This window comes from Mus pahari, chromosome 3, assembly GCF_900095145.1.
Source record: "Mus pahari chromosome 3, PAHARI_EIJ_v1.1, whole genome shotgun sequence".
NCBI lineage: Eukaryota > Metazoa > Chordata > Mammalia > Rodentia > Muridae > Mus > Mus pahari.
In genome coordinates, this window is record NC_034592.1 from 103,924,267 (window position 1) to 103,947,374 (window position 23,108).

Sequence of the window (23,108 nt, forward strand, 5' to 3'; positions counted from 1 at the left end):
GGGGCAAGTCCAATCTTCATCAACAGTATATTTCCTGTCTCTTTGTTCATGACTTGACAAACCACAAGACCAACCAGGAACAGCAGGGAGAATCTGCAGCCTCTATGGGCCCTTTCAGGTCTGTTGCACTTATACCCTCTCCAGAATTAAGCTATCTGCAGCTGGCAAAGCCACACCCTTGCTAGTGCATGGAGCAAATCATAATCACCTGCTGTGAAGCTGCCTCTTATCATACAACTGGGATTAAAATAAAAGCATATCTACATATCATAACTGGGTTTTTTTAAGCAACCAAAATTCTCACTACAGGTTAGTTGTATTCATGCGAAACAAAGCCCTAGTTTCCGGATAGAATGGGAAATACAATTAAAATCAAAAATTACTTGTAATTTTGTTTTATGTGTATGGGTGTTTTTGCCTGCATGTCTGGTGCCCATTAAGGTCAGAAGAGTACATCCAATTCCCTAGAAGTGGGAGCTAATGATGGTTGTGAGCACCATGTGGATGCTGGGAACCACACTCAGGTCCTTTAGAAGAGTAGTCTATATGTCCCTGACTATCCCTCCAGCCCCACTACTTCTAGTTCTTGGGCACACTGACCACCCAGATCTTGTTCAAGATCACTGGTGTAGAACACACGAATGGGGTATATTAATTAGAATGAGGGTATATTAATTACTATGTATGAAATAGAGAAATAAACAAATTTAAGATCAAATAAATGAAAACAGGAGCCGGGCGTGGTGGCACACGCCTTTAATCCCAGCATTTGGGAGGCAGAGGCAGGCGGATTTCTGAGTTCAAGGCCAGCCTGGTCTACAAAGTGAGTTCCAGGACAGCCAGAGCTATAAATAGAAACCCTGTCTCAACCCCCCCCCCCAAATGAAAACAGGAAGGTCCTGCAACCAGAGCGCAATGCAGATGTGACTTTTTTCACCCTAGCTCATCTGCTCACTGGCCTTCCTGACATTAAAAACAAACTCCTTAATCTCAAAATACATCAATGGCACATATGCAAACACATGTTTCCTGGCCACTGTTTTGTTCTTTATACCCAAATGAATAAGGCCAATTCATGAATATGCAGACAAATAACAAAATGAACACTTAGTAAAAGTACTTTATTTTCTTCTTGTACTTGCTTTATATCTAATCTCACTTACAAAGTTATGAAGTTCACAGCTTTTATACCAAAATGTAAGAAGGCTGTTTAGAAATATCTTTGCAGTCAAATGTCACCTGACATTTCTTCTAATCCACATTGGAAAACCAAGGTTCAGGGTAGCTCTGGGCATCTACTTCTCCCCACAGCCTTTCCTTCTCCACTCTCTGCCCACACTGAGCTACTCCTGGGCTGGGATGAGCTGAGCTGGTCTGGGCCAGTCTGGGCCATGTCCTTGGGGTTGGAGGAGAAGTGGAGGTAAGTGGTAGGTTTGGTTTACAGAGGTTTCCTACCCATCTGCATATGGAACCAGGTGAGCCACCACAGCTTCCTCCTTTCCTGCCTATCAGGCCAACTCCCTCAAACCCAAGGCTCTCAATGATAGGACCGGGTGAAGCCACCACCACCAGTATGGCAAGTACAGTCTTTAGAACCCTCCTCCAAGCAACAGGAACAAATTTGCTAAGCAAGCATATGTGAACTTAACCTACTTACCGTTCAAACCCCATTTTACAATATATTTCAATTTCCTCTTCAATGAGTTATCTTCCATAAAATACTGTGTCATTCTTTAAGTGTGCACCTACACTCAGCACCTCAGCCACATGCCCATGTCCTCAAGTTGTGCTATGATAATCTACCAGGAAAACAAACAAAAAAACAACAACGAAACCCAACAACAAACCCTTTGCTGGTAACAATTACTTCAACCATAAAAGTGTTGCCTTGGCCTCTATGTGTTCATGAATTCAAACCTCCAACTGCAACCTCTCCCAGGAAAATCATTTTCTTCACAACAGCAACGAGTGCAATGCTAACCACGATGTCTGGAGCTCACGTCAGGACATGCTTTTGCTTCTTTTTAATTTGCACTGTATACAGACTAGCAGAGTGTGCCAAAATGTGTTTTGAACCTAGTAAAAACTTTCAAAATAATTGAAAAGTGCCTGGAATTTTATTAGAACTGAAAATACACACAAGAGATTTTTAAAAGATTTTCTTTGCTTTGAGCTGTTGCAATCAGCATAAGGAATTTTTTAAAATATCCACATTAAAAATGACCTTTAAGTAACTCATAAGAAATGTCTTCCATTTTGTCAGGTTATTAGTTACTCTCCTTCCTTCAACAAAAAGTCAAACAAAAGTCAGAGCTGTCCCTTCTGAGGGAACCGGAGGCTGAGCGTGAAGACACATCATGGTCCACCTAAGAAGTGCACACAGTTCTGCCTCCTACGGGCAGTTTCTGTTGAGGAGCCAAGACTCTTGGGGTTCTTCATTTTCAGAACACACTATATCTGGGGAAAGAGTAACCCAGTGTCAAAAACAATCCCACCTGTGCTGGAACTCATCATTACACTGCTTCCAAGAAACCCCTTCGAAACAAGGAAACACAAGTGCAGGTGCCCACGCATACACAACTAAGCAGGCAGCCATGTGCACACAATGCTACCAAGGGAAGCTCAGATCAGTCTGTACTAATCCTATCAGTCTGCATGCCCTCAAACGTACATTCTTCTTCCTTGCCGTATAAAGTCCCACCACCTCATCACTTTGCACGTTCCCTTTGGTGAACAGGGAACGTGAGCTTCCTTAGCATATCAACCCAGGGAACGAACCAGGTCAGCATTAAACTTAAGGGAACTTTCCTAAGACCCTCTGCACACCCTTACAGGAAGTGGAGGTGAGAGATGGGAGAGGGTTCCTAATCTCATAACTATGCTGTCAGTATCTCCTCTGTATCACACAAAGGTTCTCTTCACATCTAAGCCATGTGGTCAACAAAAATTTTCCCACACAACAGGCCACACTTGAACAGCTTGTGGCCACGCATGAGCTAGTGCCAGCTCCTAGATTAGTTCTTCACATTTCCTGAGTCCAGTAAGAACTACTGGAATCTTTCCTGGAAAGGGGACGCTGGGAGGGAAGTCCTGCCTACAGCCTCTATCAACTAGGGGCAGAGCCTATGGGGAGGTTTGATCAGGCCAGCGACAAAACAAGGTCACAATCCCAGTACCAGAAAGTGAGGGTATGTGGCATGAGGGTCCACTCACTCTGAAGAATGTGAGGTTTTGAAATCTAGAAACAAACATTAGATAGTAAAACTTGCTCAGTTTTACCCACAAGTCTTTAAGAAATCCAAGAACAAAGCCATCCTGCGAAGACTCACTAAGATGGGTACTCCCGATGGTAGCTTTTCCCTTCACCACGCTCCACTCCACAGCTGGCATGAACATGAAGACAGGCACCGGCTTCACTAGCTCTGCCTCTAGAGGCCTGCCTGCTGTCCATCAACTGTCTCCAGCTGCTTCTCCCAGCTCCCTCTCTAGGGTGCCTGCCATGGGTGGAAATAGCTTGGACGCCTGGCTTGCCATTGCCCTAGGCACAACAAAACAGTAGGAGCGATGGGGCCTGGCAACAGAGCAACCCAAAAGGTGTCAACTCTTCATGAGACTCCAAGAGCCAGAGCTAGAAAGGGAAGAAGGGTTTGTGCCTTCCATTCAAGCAGCCAGGAGTGCAGAAGCGCAGGGGGCACCCACTGAGCACTCTGGAGTGATTCCTGGGAAGTGCAGTCTTCAGGTACTTCTGATCATGGACCATGTCTGAATTCTAAAATACAGCAAGCAGGGCAGCCAGGTGCTTCAGGACACTACTGTTTCCCGTCGCACTCACAGCCAGCTTTGTCCAGCTACGTCAATAGTGAGACACTGCACATAATTATTTTAAAAAGAAAACAATTTGTTTAAATTTAAATACCCAGTTATTTCAAAAGGAGGAATTAAAACTGATCTCGAAAAATCTATCATAAGCCATCATAAGAACATAAAGCAAAAATCACAAACCGAATCAATAAAATATATGTATGATTAGGGTCAATCTGGGTAACTAATTAAAATCTGCATCTTTAATAAACACCTACAGTCTAGTAGCATAAAACACTGTTATGTCATTTGTTCCAGAAGAGTAGGTTCCTTAGAAACTGCTTAAATGTCACTTGCATGCTCTAGAGCGGACCTGCGTTATGTGTGACCAACCTATCCTCAGACTGCTAACGATTTTTTTGCTAGTGGTGGGTCTGGCTGTGAACCATTTTCTCCCTCCCAACTTTGCTGGAGGACAGATAGGGGCCCGGAGAAGGACAGTGAAAGGCCCATGGGAGAATTCTTCACTAAGGACTTCCCAACATGGGAGGCAAAAAACTTCATGAATCTATTTTGCTGTCATCTTCAGCGTGACGTTCAATATGTCCTGCAACGTCCTAGGGAACAAGGAGAGAGCGGGTCACAGGTCAGAGTTAAAACTGAGGAGCATAGCACTGCATCTGGTACACAGTGAGGTGGGAGGCTCTGGTACCTCTTAACCAACAGGAAACCATCCACTTAAAGATGATGTCTCCCCTTTGCACAAGAGCACATGGGCTTTATTAAAAACAGCACAATTTTTTTTTAAACCTTGTTTAATTAACGCCCAAGTTCCTGAGTAATAAAATGAAGAGTTCCTAGGCTTTCCCTGTTGACTGCAATTCTGACCACCTTAGGAAGGCTGGGAAGCACGGCTCTCAGCGAGTGGTCTGTGGAACCAGGTAGACCCCACAGAAATACCTGCTTGGATCCTTTCCTGGCTGTGAAAAAGGCATCACAGTTCCTCCAGCGACACTTCAGCGTCTGGAAGTTGGGATTGGTGTGGTCAGTCAGCAAGTGTTGTTTCAAGTGATCCACAACGCCAAATATCAGAGTGCAGCCATACCACTGTGAGAAAGAACAGAGGTGCATGGGGGTGGGCAGAGTATGTGCACATGCAGACGGACGGACACACACACACACACACACACACACACACAAGGTCCAGGCTACCATGCCCAACTAAAGCATACTAAGATATTACATCACAGAATAAAAATTGTATTTATTTTATAATCCTTTTTTTTTTTTTTTTAAACAAGAGACCAGCAGTTTTCCCTTAACACTGAAAAGGATATATTCAACAATTCTAAGAACCATGAAATTAACTACAAAATGACAGAAGCTGTGATTAGTGGTGCACATCTGAAATCCCAGCATTTGGGAGAGAGAAGCACGAGGATCATCAGTTCAAGACCAGCTCTGGCTACATAGTGAATGGGAAGCCAGCCAGTCTGGGCTATATGACACCTGTCTCAAGTCTGACTTTAAACCTCAACTTCTATCTCTTGAATCACAATCTTTTACTTATCTGCTTAAAACAAACAAACAAACAAACAACCCCCAAAAGTGTGTGTGTGTCTTAATTTCACATAATTTTCATAAAGCACAAAGACTCTGTTCTTGCTTTTAAACTTGCAGTTTTGTAGTGAATGTTATGATTTCTAATTCTAGGATGTTCATTTATGTTTTTAATTAGCATGTATTAAATATGCATAGTGGATTTTATTATGCTGTTCTCCTGATACATGCCAGGTGGGTCACTTCACCAGTGAGTCATGCAAGTGTCTTATTATGCAGTTCTCAACAAATGTTATACAATGTACCGGGTGACATACAGCTCCTCAGCATCTCTGTGCCCTCCATCCCTCCTAGCAATTACTAACTGCCTACAGAGCCTCCCGGGAGGGTGGGACCCCAAGAGCCCTTCCCTGGGGATGTTCACTGCTAAACAGTAATGGAAATTTGAGTTTTCTAGTCAGATTACTTCAACTACCTTTGTATTGTAGGTACTTTCCCTGAGAAGCTTACAAGCAAAGGCAGTGATATATATACATACATACATACATACGTACGTACATACATACATACATACATACATATCTCAAAGCTGAAAAGTAACGCGTCTACAGACAAACCTAGAATCAAATTTGAAAAAATATCCAACATTCAATTAATTCTGGTAAAGGGGTCAGGGTTTGGGGAAAAGAAACCCAGAGCAAAAACAAGACCTACACAGATGGTGCTTAAGTTTTATGGGCTAATTATTAGCTTCTATTCCTTAAAAACCACACAATTTAGCCCAGTAGACTAACACAAGACTAGAAATTTAAAATCCAAGTTTTTCTTTGCCTATTCATCAAAAACAAGCAAGGGCATAAGTCAAGTCTTGAGTACTTGTAATACCAAAGGAGGGATGTGCAGACAGGAAAGGCTACAAAAATAAGCCCCACCATTCACTTCCCGTACTGATTTAATGAAACAGAAATCACCTAGGAGGGGAGAGACTTCAGTGGCAAAGGACTTGCCCATCACCTGTGAAGTTAACACTTAGTACTGCAGACAAGACAAAACAACTCCAACTCCTCAAAACACAGGGGACAAAGTGAGAAGACACAATTTATATATCTCATATCTGACTTGACATTTTTCAATAAAGAAGCCATAAAGCATTCTGTGTATTCTTCCAACATGAAGCTTGTCTGCCGTAAAGTAAAAGAAAAGGTATAAGGCCAATCATGAAATGCAAATGCAAGCCAGGCACGGTGGTGCACACCTTTAATCCCAGCACCCAGGAGGCAGAGGTAGGAGCATTTCTGAGTTCGAGGCCAGCCTGGTCTACAAAGTGAGTTCCAGGACAGCCAGGGCTATACAGATAAACCCTGTCTCGAAAACCCAAAAAAAGAAATGCAAATGCGACATTGATTGATGATCAAGAGGATCTACAATCCAGCCCAGACCTAGCAACCCTCAGGGCTGGTGCCAACTGTCCCACTCTTACCCAACAGCGGTAATTCTGCATCAGATTCAGCCTCACAGCCTGGATGCTGCCATCATAACAGCCAGTGTAAATCTGGAGAAAGAGGTTTGTTTAGGGTGTCAGATTAAATAAATATACACGAAGAAAACAGCTACAAAACACTCTTCACAGAAATTTAAATAACATGTAAGACCTGGTCAAAGGCCCTCAGAGGGTCATCCTTGACCTACGGCTCACAGCAAGGATGTCAGGCTTCAATGTTCCCACGTATTCTGCACTGGGACAGCACTGCTAACAAACTGGGAGTCTGCATTGCCAAGAAAGGGCTTCACTACTCAAGATCTTGAAAACATCCATCCTGGCTCAACCTCATTATTAAAAACCCTAAGTTAAACAGGGAGCCAGGTGGGTGGCACTTTAATCCCAGCACTGAGGAGGCAGAGAGGCAGGTTGATCTCTGAGTTTGAAGCTAGCCTGGTCTACACAATGAGTTCTAGGCCTAACAAGGCTACAGTAAAACCTTGTCCAAAAACAAAGAAGAAAGTTAAGTAGGGTTAGGTGAGTTGCCTCTAACTATGCCATACTGGCCAAATATCCTAACTATGTTTACAGTGTCCTGTTCACAGCATGTCTGCAAAAAGCAAGTGTTTTTGTTTAAAGCATCTAATTGCATCTTCCACTTAAGCCATAGTAGCAGATTTTACTGCACTTGTTTTCTACTTATTGGAAATAGAATGCTCAACAATATTATTGGGTTACTCCGTACATCATGCAAAACACTCAGCAACAGGGCACATCACAATCAAGTTGGTAAGATGTCACTTAGTAGAAACATTATTATTAGCATATGGAGTTCTAAGTAAACATAAAGGCATAGAAAGACTTGAAAAAAAACAAGCAATACCCACCACACTCTTATGGATGGTCATACACATAATCATGTCTTTGTGCCCTCCATAAACTTGCAGTCGATCATGGGACTTAAGCAGAAGAAGAAAATTATTAGAGAATTAAGTCAACAGAGGACTTGATAAATTATACACTGTCATCAATGTCTTTACACCCAAAGTCTCAGATCTGCCATTGTGAGGAGGACTGGACAGGTTTTAAGGGGCTACAGATGCTCTCCAGAACGCCTGTAAGTTTTGTCAAAGATGACACTAAGCTCAGCACTTGGAAAGAGAAGGCAGTGGGTCAGGAGTCCAGAGATCCTTAGCTACACGGGGCTACATAACCTGTCTCAATCCCTGTCCACCTAGACACCCCACCACCCATAATAGAACGAAAGACAATACAAAAATATTAGTGCTGACAACCCGGAGCCTGATCAAGAATCTCAGAATGGTATCTGAGTGCAGTCCTTGGCCTGGCTGCTTCCTGATCACTGTAGAAGGCTTCTGCAAGCGTGGATTCACAGGCGCCAATCCAATCTCACATCAGCACGATCGATCGCCTCAAAGAAGTCATAGAAAGTATGTGGACCTAATCCTACCTGTAACTCATAGACACGAACAAACTTGTCCAGGCAAGCAGTCACCATCACTTTCCCCAGAATATTCACCACAGTCACTGCATGGTTGTGGCCTTTATAGATGCGTACAAGCTCACCAGTCTGCGTCAGAAAAGAGGAGACAGTCAACAGACTGGGTTTTAGGATTCCAGCTACACTTACTTCACTGATTGTAAACTTCTAAGGGGAAATTCTGAGGTAAACAATGTAGCTGTTCTAGTGCTAACAGCTCATGGTTTTACTCTTAAGGCACCATTAGCTGCAGAAACATTACACATATCCTCAGACTTTATCATTTATTGACAAGCCAGGTGGTGGAGACACACGTCTTTGATCCCAGCACTGGGGAGGCAGAGGCAGGTGGATGAATCTGAGTTCCAGGACAGTCTGAGCTACAGACAGAGTTTCCAGGACAGTCAAGGTTACACAGAGAAAACCTGTCTGAAGAAAACAAAATAAAACAGAACAGAAAACATTTCCTGACTGTGTATCTGTATAGGCACAGATGGCACAGCACACACACTGGAGGTCAGAGGACAACCGGAGGTCAGTTCTCTCCTTCTACCATATGGGTTAAGGGGACTAAACAGTCTCATCAGGTTTTGTGGTAAGCACCTTTACCTGCTGAGGCATTCACCTGCTCCTCTATTTTTGAAGTATGACTATCCCTGATCCAAGTATCAGAAATGCTCCAGAATCTACAACTTTAGAGCACAGGCATCAATCGCAGGTGAAGGCACACTATGCCTCACCCATGTGCCAAGTCACAGTCAAAACTGAGACACATTAAAAACAAAATCATCTTCAGGCTATGTGTGTATCAAATAACTTGTATTTATACTCAAAATATTTATTTTGTATATGCAAATGCAATATACAAACAAACAATCTGAAATAAGAAATAATAGCCAAGCTGCACTCTCACTATTACCATTTCACTGGTCCCAAGTAACATGTCACGATGGCCTAACGCCATCTGCAGACCAGGAACAGCTGCTTGCCTCCGAGATGTTAAGGGCCGGCTCTCAATGGTTTGTATCTGTTCTACTTTAAACACTTGCTAAGAGCCCCAAGTTCAAAGCAGGCATTCAAACAAAACCTTCCATAAACTCTGGGTCTTTCTCTGATTAGTTCTTTTTGATGAGGTTAGGATTTCCAGATTTGAAATCACCCAAGAGCACATACATGCACATGGGGCTCTACTAGCTAACAGATCAGATGTAAGAACCAAGGGGCTGAGGAAGCCTCCCAGCTTTAGACTCCCATCTAAAACCCTTCCACTACAGCCGCACAGCTTACATGAATGTTGTGAGCATGCACCGACTGGTCACTGGAGCCACTGAACACAAGGTCGTTCACCACCTTAAAGAGAAATGGCAACAAATTAACTTCTGTATGAAGTTCTGTTTCCTCTGGAACTTGAAAAGCACACTGGTAAATGTGAATTTCCTTCCTATTTTGAGATGAACACAAACTGCACGAATAATGTTTCCCAGGCAAATTCTCTAACTGAAAATGCCCCACCACCAGGCACCGATGAACTTGCCAGGGCATTGCTGGGTTCATGGCCTACGCAGAACAACTATGAACTATCTTAAAAGGGCAGAGTGTGGCCACAATAAAATAATTTGTTTCTTGCTAGCTTTGTGCTTTGACCCAGGCACAAAGGACTACGATCTCCCTGACTGTGCTCTTTACAGGATGCCATGTTCTACACCTCACTGCACAGCAGCAGAGACACCATCAATCCCACCCGTTCCCGCACCTTCATGCACAGAACAGTCTTGCTGTGGCCCTCCAGGGTTCGGAGCAGCAGTCCGTTCCGTGCATCACGAACACTAATGGTGCAGTCGTAAGATCCTACAACCAGCAGTTTTCGAGCACCTTCCTGAGCTGTGGCGAGGCAGCTGACTGCCCGAGGGCCATGGCATTCAAAGATCTCCTGTCGCTTGTTGTTCTGAAAAACAACCCATCATTCCATTAAAGCAACTTACCAAAAAAAAAAAAACAAAAAAAAACCTTGAACAAACAGCTAACTAAAGCGGCTATAAACCCTCCTATCTACTGCCCACCCTAAATCCCAAAGGTATGTCAGTCCCAACCGTCTTTGCTGCTCATGACTTCCCTGCCCTGATCTAGCTGGGCAAACTACACAGAAAATTCTTTTCTACCTTTGCCCTGAACTGTACCAACCCTAACAACTGCCTGACTCCAGGGTAGTCTCTGCCAGACTTTCCACTGTTAGTTTTCTTTTCTGAAACAGGGTCTTGCTATACCACCCAGCTGAGTCTTGAACTATGTAGCCAGTCCAGACTACTCTCAAACACAGGAATTCTCCTGCCTCAGTCTTCATACTGCTGGAAGCACCATGCCTATGTTCTCATTGTGTTTTATCCCCCTAAAAGATATATATCTTTATTTATAAAGATACATATCTTATGACATTTCAAATTTTCTCTGGTAAGAGGTACCTGTTTTCTTAAACAAATTTAGATTTATTTTTATTTATTGTATGTTTGTGTGTGCGCGCGCGCGTGCGTGTGTGTGTGTGTGTGTGTGTGTGTGTGTGTGTGTGTGTGTGTGTCTGTGCATGTGGGGTACACCATTATGTATTCAGGTCCCAGTGGAGGCCATGTGAGGGTACTGGCTCCCCTGGCTCTGGAGTTACTAGCATTGTGAGCAGCATAATGTGAGGGAAATCTGACCCTCTTAATCACCTAGCCCTCTCTCCAATGTAAAGAAGATTCCAAACTCCAGACAAAGACCTGACCCACCTCTGTGGGCACGAGGTGCACAGGCAAAACACTCTTACACATAAAACAAGGTAAGTTAATCTAAAACAAGTAAGTAAATCTAAATTTTCCACATTTGTGTTACTTTGATCTTCCGCTATACCCTCGTCCCCAGATGTCTGTCTTAGGAGGTGTTCTAACAGAAGATAGCAGTCTTCCTATCAGAATGGAATGTTTACACCATAGATTCTAAAACACATGTTCTACCTCATACTTCATGCATGTCTCCCCTAATCTCTTCTCCCCTGACTGCCAATTTTGCTCACAAAGCTTCACATTTCCCCAAACATTTTTTAAAAAGATACTTTGGGTACATACATTAAGTAAAACTCCCAGAAACTCAGCAGAAAGTAGCAGTTTGCAGCTGAGCAATGACTTCAAGCCATCTTGACATGCTAAGAACTGTCTGGAGTCCAGTGTCTAGTGATGGACAGAGCTTGCACGGTAAACAGTCTGTCCTGAGTACTGTATTCTGCATCCTAGAACATAGGTCAAAAAGAGCCAGCCCTGACTTGCAAAATTCATGCATGCAAAAATTTTCAAATCTGTCCTCTACTTCTTTTTTTTTTTTTTTTTGGCTTTTCGAGACAGGGTTTCTCTGTGTAGCCCTGGCTGTCCTGGAGCTCACTTTGTAGACCAGGCTGGCCTCGAACTCAAAAATCCGCCTGCCTCTGCCTCCCGAGTGCTGGGATTAAAGGCGTGCACCACCACGCCCGGCTTGTCCTCTACTTCTTGACTTTCAGCCATCTAAAACCTTTTCTGCCTGACATCAGAGCCTCTGCAATGTCAATCTCTGACAGCAAGACCTGCACAGGAGAAAAATATTTCATAACCGTTACGCTTCTGTCCTTACGGACACAATTGTAATTTGCCCTCTTGTTTTTATTCCTATTGCCTAATTCAATCTAATCAGGAGACTGGCACCTCAATTAAAAATCTGCATTTATCACAAGTATCAATGGATCAAATCACTTGATTATACTAGAAATACCAAAGTCTTCAAATTTTATTTGAAAAGTCTCCAAAAGACCAAAGCTACCTTGCATGCTTTCCCTTACACAGTCCCAGTCAGTGCTGTGGCAGAGGAGCCCTGGCACTGATGGGGTGTGGAGCTACAGCAGCCTCCATGGATATTGCTCCTATTCCCTTCTTTCTCTCCTCATCTTCAGCCTGTCCTTTCATGTCAGCTGCCACAAAGCCTGCAACAAGGTGTCCCTGATTCTATATAGAACGTCTTCTCCGAGCTTGTCAATGTACCTTCTAAAATAAAAATGACAAGTCCCTTGAGGCACAAGCTTGCTACCAACCCTACCAGCCATCAACAACTTAACCTTACTCTGTACAGTGGTAGTTTTAATTATCAACTAGACACAACCTAGGATCACCTGGGAACAAAGTCTTAATGAGATTTGTCAGTTTGGTTTGTAGGTAATATGAGACTGTCCGGAATGCACTAAGTGGAGCGGAGAGGATGATGGGGGAAGGACTACCCAAGGTGGTTACACCATTCCCTGGGTTTAGATCCTGACTGTCAGTGCCGTAAGGAAGCCAAATACAAAAAAGCTTGCATATTCATATTCACTTCTTTCTGTTCTTGCCTGTGGATATGACTGGCTGCTTCAAGTTCTTTCCTTGACTTCTACTTAATGGTGTAACCCTGAATTGTCAGCCAAATAAACTCTTTTTGAGTTGCTTTTGATTGGGTATTTTATCACAGCAACATAAGCTAGGAAACTCTGGGACCCAGCATAGGAAGATGGTGAAGTCTGCTCTCCAAATAAGTTGGAAAAGAATGAGGTTGCACGGCTGTTAAAGGAAACCTCAAAATGACTTCACCTTACAGAAGTCTTCAGCTACGGTGGTGTCATATGTCAGGGAAGTCACATTCATTCTCCATGGTGTCACTCTTCAATCAGATGGACTGGTTTAACATATGACTCATTATTTGGCCCAAATATCAAGGCTTGGTTTAATTTAGTAAGGCTGCACTTTGGTCCTAGCACATGTGAGTCTGAGCAGACAGAATAAAGGACTGATCCCACTTACACTAGAAGTGAGTGGTTTTTGAATAAAGGCTAGTTCTGTCGCTCCTTCACAGACAGGAGAATTACTACAGGCAGTTTCCTACCTGAGACACCGATTCTACTTACAAAGGGCAGGAGAATTCAGCCTGTTTCCCCAATCACTAACCTTTATGTTGAATGTGACCACAGTGCCATTTGCTAGACCAGCATAGAGGGTTCGCCATCTATTATGAAGGCAGAGGACACGGTCTTCCAGTTGTAACTGTTCCATACATTCTCGGGTCTGAAAAGCCAAAACCAAAAAAATAATCCCTTACTAACAGAGGAGAGTGGCAGTGAGATGTGTGAACAACTGTTATTCAAAACTCTTTAAAATGATGCTGAAAAGCACACAGTAGACTATCTTAGGTACAATTCCTCTTTAAAGTGTGAGGCCAAGATCACAGGGTGGGTACTATCAAAAAGGTTAAAAAAAAAAAAAAAAAAAAAACTAATGATACTGGTATTTCTAATTAAAAACATGAATTCTCTAAAGGGCTTTTTAAATGAAGACAGATAAGCTTTAGATAGAGTTGCACCTGGCAGGCTGAGTACTGGCCTAGCAGGCATGGACCCGGGCTCAGTCCCGGGTTCATCACAAACAGGGTGATGGCATAGGCCTGTTTCTTAGTACCTGGGAGGTAGAAGCAGAAGAACCAGAAACTCTATGTAATTAACTTGATGCCAGCCTAGAATACACGAGACACTAAGTGTGGAGCCCAGAGGACAGAAGCTGGGTCACATGGATCTAAACTTTGGTCATCAAGCCCGACAGCAAGAGTCTTTCTCTGCTGAGCCACCTTGTGGGCCCCATGTTCATCTTTTTAAAAGTGGGTTCTGGGAATAAAAGGTATTCAAGGCAAGAACTTTACCAACTGACTTATTTCCCTACTCCCCATAAAATTTAACTTTAAAGAAATTCACAAGGGCCAGTGAGATAGCTCAGCTGATAAAGGTGCCTGTGGCCAAGCCTGGGGTCCAAGCTTGATTCTTTGGACCATAAGGCAGAAAGAGAAAAAAAAAAAAAAAACCCTTGACCTCTACACACATGTATATAGATAGACACACATACATACACAATGTAAATAGTAAATGTAATTAAAAACACTGTAACAAGGATTAATTCTGGCATATGACATGAAAGTAAGACCAAGAGGGTATGCTGCTACAGCACAAAATCAGCAGATAATGATGAAGAAAGAGAAAATGTGATTTATGCTAAATCTCCTATCTACCCACGATTGTATCAGCATGCTAAAATATGACAAAAATGAGGAAGTCAAGCAAGTAGGATGATGATAAATATACATGAAAGGTCAATACACTTGATTTCTCTGGAGCCACTTACCTTAACATTGTAGCAGCGGATGGTATGGTCGCTAGAACCCGTGTAGAGGACAGAACTCTTCCCAGAGGTGTGAGTGACAAGAAGGCAGTTCACTTTAGAAATGTGTCCCTCAAAGACACCAACACACTTTCGACTCTAAGGTCAAGCACAGGTCAGATTAGTACTCCCAGGATTGAGAAAACATGGTTGTTTGTACTAGAAATGTCCACCATTTCTAAAATGTCATGGGTATTTGCATACACTGTCACCAGCTGGTGGTACTGTCTGGGGGAAGGTAGGTGGTGCAGCCTTGTGAACAAAGTATGTCAGCAGGGGCAGGCTTTGAGTGTTTAGGCTTCACAGCATTTCCACTTTACTCTCTGATCCATTCCTGAGGTTCAAGATGGGAGGAGCTTCCTAATGCTGCCACCATGCCTGCTGCCAGCCACACAGTTCCCACCATGACAGACTACAACCGTCAGGAACTCTAAGCCCAAATAAACACTTTTTTCTAGAAGATGCCCTGGTCATGGCGTTTCATCATAACAATAGAAATTAGACAATGCCTTTTATTATAATTATTAATAAAAAAAATGCTAAAGCTTCCGGTCTACTGCTGCATTCGCCCAAATATGCTACCCGGCACACAATGTGTGCTTAGTAAATATTTGTTGTTCACTAACTGCCAAGCAAAGTCACATACAGTGAGATACAACTATGAGGCAAGAGAGAATGTCATTTAATGCTTAGGTCAAGTTTTTCTAAGATATGGGCCGAGAGACCTGGAAAATCTGGACTGCTGCTGATTGCCATAGTTGTTATACACTTGGTTACCAGCTATGAGAACACTCACAACTTACAATGTCAGGTCTATCACCTGTCCTAGTGGCTTAGGAATGATTTCCTAAGAACTGTCTTAAACGCTGTATCTGTGTACATACCGAATCTGTTTACAATGTACATATATATATTCATACATAGGTCTCACAACTTGGAGGTTAAGACCTCATTTCCTAGATTTTTTATTTTTTTGAGACAGTCTGATGTAGCCTAAGCTCTTTTTAAGCCTTTGTTCCCGAGGCTGGCTTTGAACTCCTGATCCTCCTGCCTCTACCTCTATCTAAATCAAAGGCATATGCCGCCACACCTAGCTCTGCTCTTGTAGAGCATTCGCTCATACTTCCATACATCACTGCTTTCTTCTGAGGTCATTTCCAATACTTCTCATAACCCTAGATCACAAACCTGTTATCAACCCCTTAGTTCCTCATTTAACTTTCAAGTTTTCATACCTTTATGGTGTTGGTTCAGTCTTGATTATAATTGTGGAAGACAAAGTTTTAACATCAATTCCAATCTTGAAAGTGTTTTCTGAAGCATGATGATCATCACTTATACTGAGGGGAGGCGTGGGAAGGGCTACTTTCTCTAAGAACCTGGATTCTATAATCACCGGATGAAAATTCTTTCTCTGGCTGGCGAGATGGCTCAGCAGGTAAGAGCACTGACTGCTCTTCCAAAGGTCCTAAGTTCAAATCCCAGCAACCACATGATGGCTCACAAAATACATCTTTGGGTCGGAGCAAGCAGGGACTGATCAAGCAAGGTTGACCAGAGCGAGCAAAGACCCTAAAATTTCAATTTCTAACAACCACAGGAAGGCTCACAACTATCTGGTACAGCTACAGTGTACTTACATACATAAAAATAAATATTTAAAAATAAATCATAAAAAAAGAAAATTCTCAAACATGTTGCAATAGTCATGTCTTGCTTCCTCTATTATGTAGCAGCTATATGACTGACCCCATCACTAACTTCAAGGCTGGGGCCTGACTGCCCCTCACCTACTGGATGTTGGTCCAGAGAATAAACTGCAGGAGTTTTTCTATGGAGAGAGGAAGAGACACTACAGGTTCCTCTCAGAACCAGATTTAAGAGAAATGTGATGGAGAAGGCAGAGTTGAGGAAAAGGAGCCTACTGCCCATGCTGAGTGGAGGATCCACTGCATCCAGGATCAGCCTGAACCTCTAGAAAGGGAAGTCAGGACATTCCCTCTCTATATGTTAAAGACAACATTAGACTTTGCCACCAAAGGTAAAACGTTATACTTACCACCAGATTATAAACCCGGACAGTTGTGTCTGCTGAACAAGTATATAGGAAGTTTCCAAATATCTGAATTGCATTCACTGCAGCCTGGTGTCCTTCAAAGCTTCCTTCTGTGGGCTCCTCATCATCTCCGGGCTCTGAAGATATTTCTGGAAAACATAAACAGGTTTCAAAGACATGTCTGCTGAGGCGAAATCAAAGCCATGGCAACCATACAGAGGAATTTAGTCACTCAACAGTTCTCTGAAATTCTAATTTCCAAGCAGAAAGTCACTTTTCAAAGTTCTCCATTGGGAAGATTCCACCAAAACAAAACAAAAACTTTTTGTTGTTGTTTTTCGAGGCAGGGTTTTTTCTGTGTAGCCCTGGCTGTCCTGGAACTCATTCTGTAGACCAGGCTGGCCTCGAACTCAGAGATTCGCCTGCCTCTGCCTCCCGAGTGCTGGGATTAAAGGCGTGTGCCACCACGCCTGGCTGACAAAAACTTTAGAACTAATGAAGTCAGAAAAGGGAGCCCTCTGAGCCTGACAGGAGTGTGCAATGTGCAAAGCCCAGGCCCAGGCCCCACAGATGTGGTGCCGAGCCAGGCAGCTCTCTTGGTGCAACTTCTCACTTTATCTCCTGTTCTATAAATATATTTAAGCTAAATTGACTTCTAAACTCTAAGACCGCCTTTCCCTATGGCTGCTTTGAACAACAATTACCTGAAGAGTTCTTAGACGCTTTGATGGAGGAGATCACGGTCTGGGTTTCCGCCACACTGAAAAACAACACCAAAATTTTCTTGGCATCTGGGAGACTAGGACAAATGGCAAAACTAAAAATTTTCTAAATCAAAGAATCAATTTTTCTACCTGAAATGTGTTTGAAATTTACATGATAAAAAGAAAAAGCAAAGCAAACAAGCAAGCAAGCAAACCAACCAAAACAATACCAAAAGGAAAAAAGAAAACCAAGCCGACACCAAGAGCCAAGATTTGATTTTTCCCCCCCATCCATAACCTTTCACATACATTTTAATTTATAAAGAAATTCTAAAATTCTACTTAGAAGAGTAAATGAAAGAAGAGTCATGAAGCCGCTGCCCAGGACAGTAGCCAATCTCACCTTACAGGAACACCATCCTTGTAGCGGGTGCCAAGCTCACTGGTAGAGCTAACCTCATCACAACCAGAACGAGAAGTTTCTATTGGGTTCTGTTCTGCAGCAATCCAGGCATCTTTTTTTGATGGGCTGTCTGGTTTCTCGTCTCCTGATTCAGAAGTATCAATGGCAACTACTTCTAACTGAGGATTTGTGACTTCCAGGACTTCTAGGGAGGAATCGCTGTCTGGCTCATCTCTGGCCGTTTCTTGCTCCTGACCAGTCTGGCTGTCTCCCCGGGTGGAGGTTGTCACTTTCCCCCCTTTAGCTGCCTTTCCAGTTTTGACCTTTCTTGCAGGCTTAGCAGTGAACACATCCTGTTCAGTGTCGCTATTATCGGGAACATGGGTGGCCCGAAGCGTCTTTTTCTTCCGAAGTTTCTTCTTCTTCTTGCTACCTCTAGTTTCAGCTGACGCCAAAGTGGATTCCGCCTGCTGCTCAGGCTGGTCGGCTGGAGACTGAGTTTCCTTCTCTGCAGGAGTTTCGGGAGTGAAAGACAATCTCAGAAAAGAGCTGCTGCAGGCTTCAGATCCACTGCTGCCTTTGGCTGACTCTTCACCTCTGTTTATGCCAGGAAGATCAGGAGACTGGCAAGAGGGAGAGTTTTCTCTGCTTCTGGAATTTTCTTGCTCCACAGAAAAATTCAGATCTTGGTTAACCTCCTGGCAATTCTCTGTTGACTCCGAAGTTATCACTGCAGGGATGGCTGGGTAAACTGTAGAGCTGTCACCAACCACTCCTGAATCAGGAAATCAAACAGAAAAATCAACTTCCACAGGCAGGGACTTTTGATTTCTCTTCTATTTTGAATGTTCGCATATTTAGTGTGTGTGTGCATACAAGGAATAAGCTTGGGTGTATCCAAGTGCCAGGGAACTTGTGTGGCAATCAGAGGACAACTTTTGAAAGTCATTCTTGCTCGCTGCCTTGCACTGTGAGCTCCAAGCCAGCTGATTCGTGAACTATCTGGTGACTCTACCTCAGCTTTTCATCTTACTGTAGGGACGCTGGGTCCGCACTGCTTGTGACAGTAAGTGACCCACTGAGCCTACTCCCCAGCTCCCACAGATGGATCGCTTTAGTGATACAGGAAAATGATTGATTTAGTAGAAAATGGTCAGGTTATGGTACACTATGTCCTTTATATTGTCTACATGTAAAAGAACATATACTTAATGGTTTAAGACATTGAAATACAGCTCAGGATGTTTGAAGTTCAGTGGTAGTACTGGGCTTGCCTAACATGCAATCTCCAGCAGCCTTCCTCCCTAAAAAAAGATAGGAAATATGGAACAAAATAATATATCTACATTTTTTTTTTAAAGATTTATTTATTTATTATATGTAAGTACACTGCAGCTGTCTCCAGACACTCCAGAAGAGGGCGTCAGATCTTGTTACGGATGGTTGTGAGCCACCATGTGGTTGCTGGGATTTGAACTCGGGACCTTTGGAAGAGCAGTCGGGTGCTCTTACCCACTGAGCCATCTCACCAGCCCTATATCTACATTTTTAAGTTCTATTAAAGTTCTATTTAAAGTTCTTCTAAAGCCAGTATAATCATTACATGAATTTATAATGTTTTAAACTATGTTTTATTTATTTTATGTACATGGTCATTTGTGAAGGTCAGAGGCCAACTTGCAGAAGTCAGTTTTTTCTACAATATGGATCCTGAGGATCAAATTCAGGTTTTCAGGCTGGGTGATGCATGCATCCACTCCATCTGCCATTCCCCAAGGCATTATAGTTTTAAAAACCTAAATACAGATCCCATAAAATTAGTAACTTAAACGTCAGCATGACAGATCATTGACATTAGATCTAGTATCTACATAGTAAATCCTGCAAAAGGGTGTGAGTAGCAAAAACTGAAGGGGTTTTTAGAACTGGTTTTGCTTAAGGAATCACAATGACTTGTGTGTGTGTGTGAAGTGTGTACGTGTATGTATACATACCATGGTGCAAGTGTGGACGTCAAAGGACAACTTTGGGGTGTCAGTTCTTGCCTTCTGCCATACTGAGGCAGACTCTCTCATGATGGCTTCTGCCGCTGTGCTTCATACTTCAGGCTAGCTGGCCTGCAAGCTTGCAAAGCAAATCTCCTGCCTTGGCCTCCCACCCCAAGGAATGCTGGGATTGCAGATTTGTGCCACCGCACCCAGCAACATGAGGTGCCAGGATTACTTGGCTAGCTTTTTTTCTGCTGAGTCATTTTATTTAGACTGTCTGCTTTTTTAACTGAATTTTTAATATGAAATTATTTGTAGTTATGAGAAGTTATCCTCAACTGTTAAAACCCGATCCCTGGCTACTTCTCAACCCACATAAGTTCCTGCTAATACCAGTAAACACCAGAACCCTGTGACCAGCATGGACACTTGCTTCTCAGGCTTTTTATCAGTGTTGGTTTACATATGAGGTAATAGATGCACTAATGCTTAGAAAATCAGAGTACATGCCTGAGTTTAATGGGCTGATCAAGCTTAACCCCCACACCACAAGGACAAAAGAAACACTTTAGAAGAGTCGAATGGATGCCAACTCATTAAGCTCCAAGAAAATCAGGGAACAATGAAACTTAAATGAATTCTCTCAAGTACTTTATTAGTTTTTTAAGTCTTTACATTTATTTTCTCTGTATGTCTTAGCACAGGTGTGCATATGGGGGTCAAGGTTCTCTTCCTTCTTGTGGATTCTAGAGATTTAAACTGGGGTCATCAGGCTTGCTGACAAACCTTTACCTGCTGAGCCATCTCTCCAACCCCACATTCTCTCAAGTACTTGGAAACAAACCTCCTATATGAAGTGTCTGTCAATGAAAAACTAACTATAATAATTAGATGTTTTATTTTTAAGCAAGGTCTCATTATAGAGCCACAGCTGGCCTGAACTTGCTATGTAGATCAAGCTGAGATCTGACCTCTAACTCCAAGATCCACCAGCCCCTGCCTCCCAAGGGTTGGATTAAAGGCCTGAGCTGACATGTTTCAATAGGCTTTACACAGTGGTGGATAACTGTCCTTCAGGGATGTCCTGAACTCACATAAAAGCTTACTTACTATTAGTTTGCAGTAATTCCTTGGACACATTGGAAGCACAGCCTTGTGGCACAGCGTTCATATTCCCCTCTTGTTCAGGAGACATGGGCTCTTGTTTAATCTGAACCGATGAATCAGGGGCAGTACCATGGGCTTGGAAAGTACAAGTGGTTATTTGGAGAGGGCTTCCAGAGGATGGTAGAGATGGATGGGAAGGAGGTGGATCCAGAAACCCCGGGAAAAAGGGTGCAGGCAGCAGAGCTGTCTCAAAAGATGTCTGAGATCGGCTGTTCCTTTGTTCTCGTGCTATGAGGCTACAGGGAGCGTGGTCTGGATGCTCAGAAGGTTCATATGTTTCTAGAACAGAAAGCATAGACACACAACTAATCCAGGAATATTATTTGTAAAGTCATTTATTTCTTAGTCAATTTTTATTTGTTTTGTTTCGTCTCACTGTTTAGACCAGGCCAGCCTTGAACTCACAGATCTCCATCTGCTTCACATCCCAGTGCTGGGATTAAAGGTATATGTCACCATACCTGGCTTCCAATATGTATTTTTAAAGACTAGGAAATAATTTTAAGTTGGGAATGGTGGCACACACCTTTAATCACGGCCCTCGAAAAGTGGAGACTAAAGGACAAAGATTCTGAGCAGCATCCTCCGCTACCTGCTAAGCTGAGGTAACATACATGGGTGACATGAGCCCTGTCTCAAAAAAAAGATCAGCCAGACATGGTGGCAGTGCCTTTGCTCCCAGCACCGAGGGAGGCAGAGATAAGCAGATCTCCATGAGTTTGAGGCCAGCCTGGTATGCAGAGTGAGTTCTAGAACAGTCAGGGATACAGGGAAAGACCCTCCCTGAAAAAACTACATCAACAAAAAATTTCAAACATACAAAAATTAACAATAATTTGTTAGCATCCTCCCTTTCAACTTGTCCAAATAAAAATGTCTAACTGCTAAAACTATCAAGTGCGCAGAGAACAGGCTGTAACATTTACATTTCTCAAAGTACAAGGTGGGTCACACCTCCAATCCTAACATTCAACAGTTTGAAAAAGGTAGACTGCACTGAGTTCTAGGTCATCCTAGGCCACTGATTAAGGCCCTGTCAAAACATAAGAATAAAATTTTTTTAAATTTTTTTATTATTTTCTTTATTTACATTTCAAATGCTATCCCGAAAGTTCCCTATACCCCCCCCCCGCCCAAGAATAAAAATTTTAAAAAGAAAAAAAAAAATCAAATTTTAAACGGCTTATCCTAGTCATACAGTTACTAACAGAGGCCAGGATTTGAACTCAGCCCTTCTGATTCCTCACCAAAGCAATCCCTGCTACTTTCTTCTCCTCCTGTCACTGGAACCCCACACTGTGAACCGCACCTAAGGCAGGCATCCAACAACCAAGCTCCACCACTGATTCTTTTTACTCCATCCTTCTGAGATGCAGGCGGGCCATGAATTTGCTCCTTAACTCAGATAAGCCTTTGTCTCACATCTCTCCCACGTCAGCTTCCTGAGCAGCAGAGATAATTGGCCTGGACCACTCGGCCCAGCTCTGTTACACATATTTGAGACATCCAAGTCTCTGGGTTTTTTACAGAATGAAACCATGGAGACATGCAGGAAAATGTACGACATTCCTACGACTTATTTGCTTTAGCCCTGACAGATAACAAAAATTAACAGTTCATCAGACATGCTCTAAATAAATACCTTGCAATCCTTGGAGAATCTGTATTCTGTGAGTCCTCAGTGCACTCATCTCCACAGTTATCTGAAAGTAAAATACATGGCTAAGCATTCTAAAGTCACCCCCCGCTCAGTGTCCCTAGGACTCCTCAGCTGTTACCTGCTGCTTAAGCATGAGCAGCCTCTGAACTTCAACGTATGCTGTCTGCAGTGCTGCCCGAGCCTGCAGGAGCTTGTTGTCCATGCACTGCAGAGACTTGCTCAGTTCTTCCTCTCTTAAGGAAATAGTCAACAGCTGGTCAACCTGAGAACGTTCTGTCAAAACAAAACAAAAGGCCAGTTTAGTAAGTTTCTTCAAAGATACATGTGCTTAGTACAAACCCGTCTTTCTATCTCAACATGTGAAAGAGACTCGAGGATCTTACTGACATCAAAGCTCAAAAACATTCAAAATAAGAACCAGCAGGGTTCTTACAGGTCCGTGTCCACCCCGCCCCCTTTAGGGACACCTCTGTCCTAGCACACAGACTGCTGTGGGCCTGTCCCTGTCTTCGGCTGTCTATGTGCTCCTCACATAGGGCTTTGGCTGAGCCTGAGCTTCAG

General features: G+C 43.0%; 1 protein-coding gene across 3 annotated transcripts in view; it reads right to left on the reverse strand.

The window, feature by feature from the left end:
- Window positions 1-1,102: 1,102 nt before the first annotated feature.
- The window catches only part of Znf106 (zinc finger protein 106), a 52,428-nt gene continuing 30,422 nt past the window's right edge, over window positions 1,103-23,108 (reverse strand). For all 3 annotated transcript variants that reach the window (XM_029536069.1, XM_021192783.2, XM_029536070.1), the window contains 15 exons: window positions 22,666-22,820; window positions 22,530-22,590; window positions 20,831-21,166; window positions 17,733-18,507; window positions 17,330-17,385; window positions 16,629-16,774; window positions 14,534-14,668; window positions 13,313-13,429; window positions 10,096-10,287; window positions 9,630-9,692; window positions 8,313-8,432; window positions 7,729-7,800; window positions 6,842-6,913; window positions 4,762-4,908; window positions 1,103-4,418 (listed from right to left, as the gene is read on the reverse strand). In XM_029536069.1, coding sequence (XP_029391929.1) covers window positions 4,362-4,418; window positions 4,762-4,908; window positions 6,842-6,913; window positions 7,729-7,800; window positions 8,313-8,432; window positions 9,630-9,692; window positions 10,096-10,287; window positions 13,313-13,429; window positions 14,534-14,668; window positions 16,629-16,774; window positions 17,330-17,385; window positions 17,733-18,507; window positions 20,831-21,166; window positions 22,530-22,590; window positions 22,666-22,820 — 2,504 coding nt within the window. In that variant the 3' untranslated portion in view covers window positions 1,103-4,361. The remainder of the gene's footprint in view (window positions 4,419-4,761; window positions 4,909-6,841; window positions 6,914-7,728; window positions 7,801-8,312; window positions 8,433-9,629; window positions 9,693-10,095; window positions 10,288-13,312; window positions 13,430-14,533; window positions 14,669-16,628; window positions 16,775-17,329; window positions 17,386-17,732; window positions 18,508-20,830; window positions 21,167-22,529; window positions 22,591-22,665; window positions 22,821-23,108) is intronic.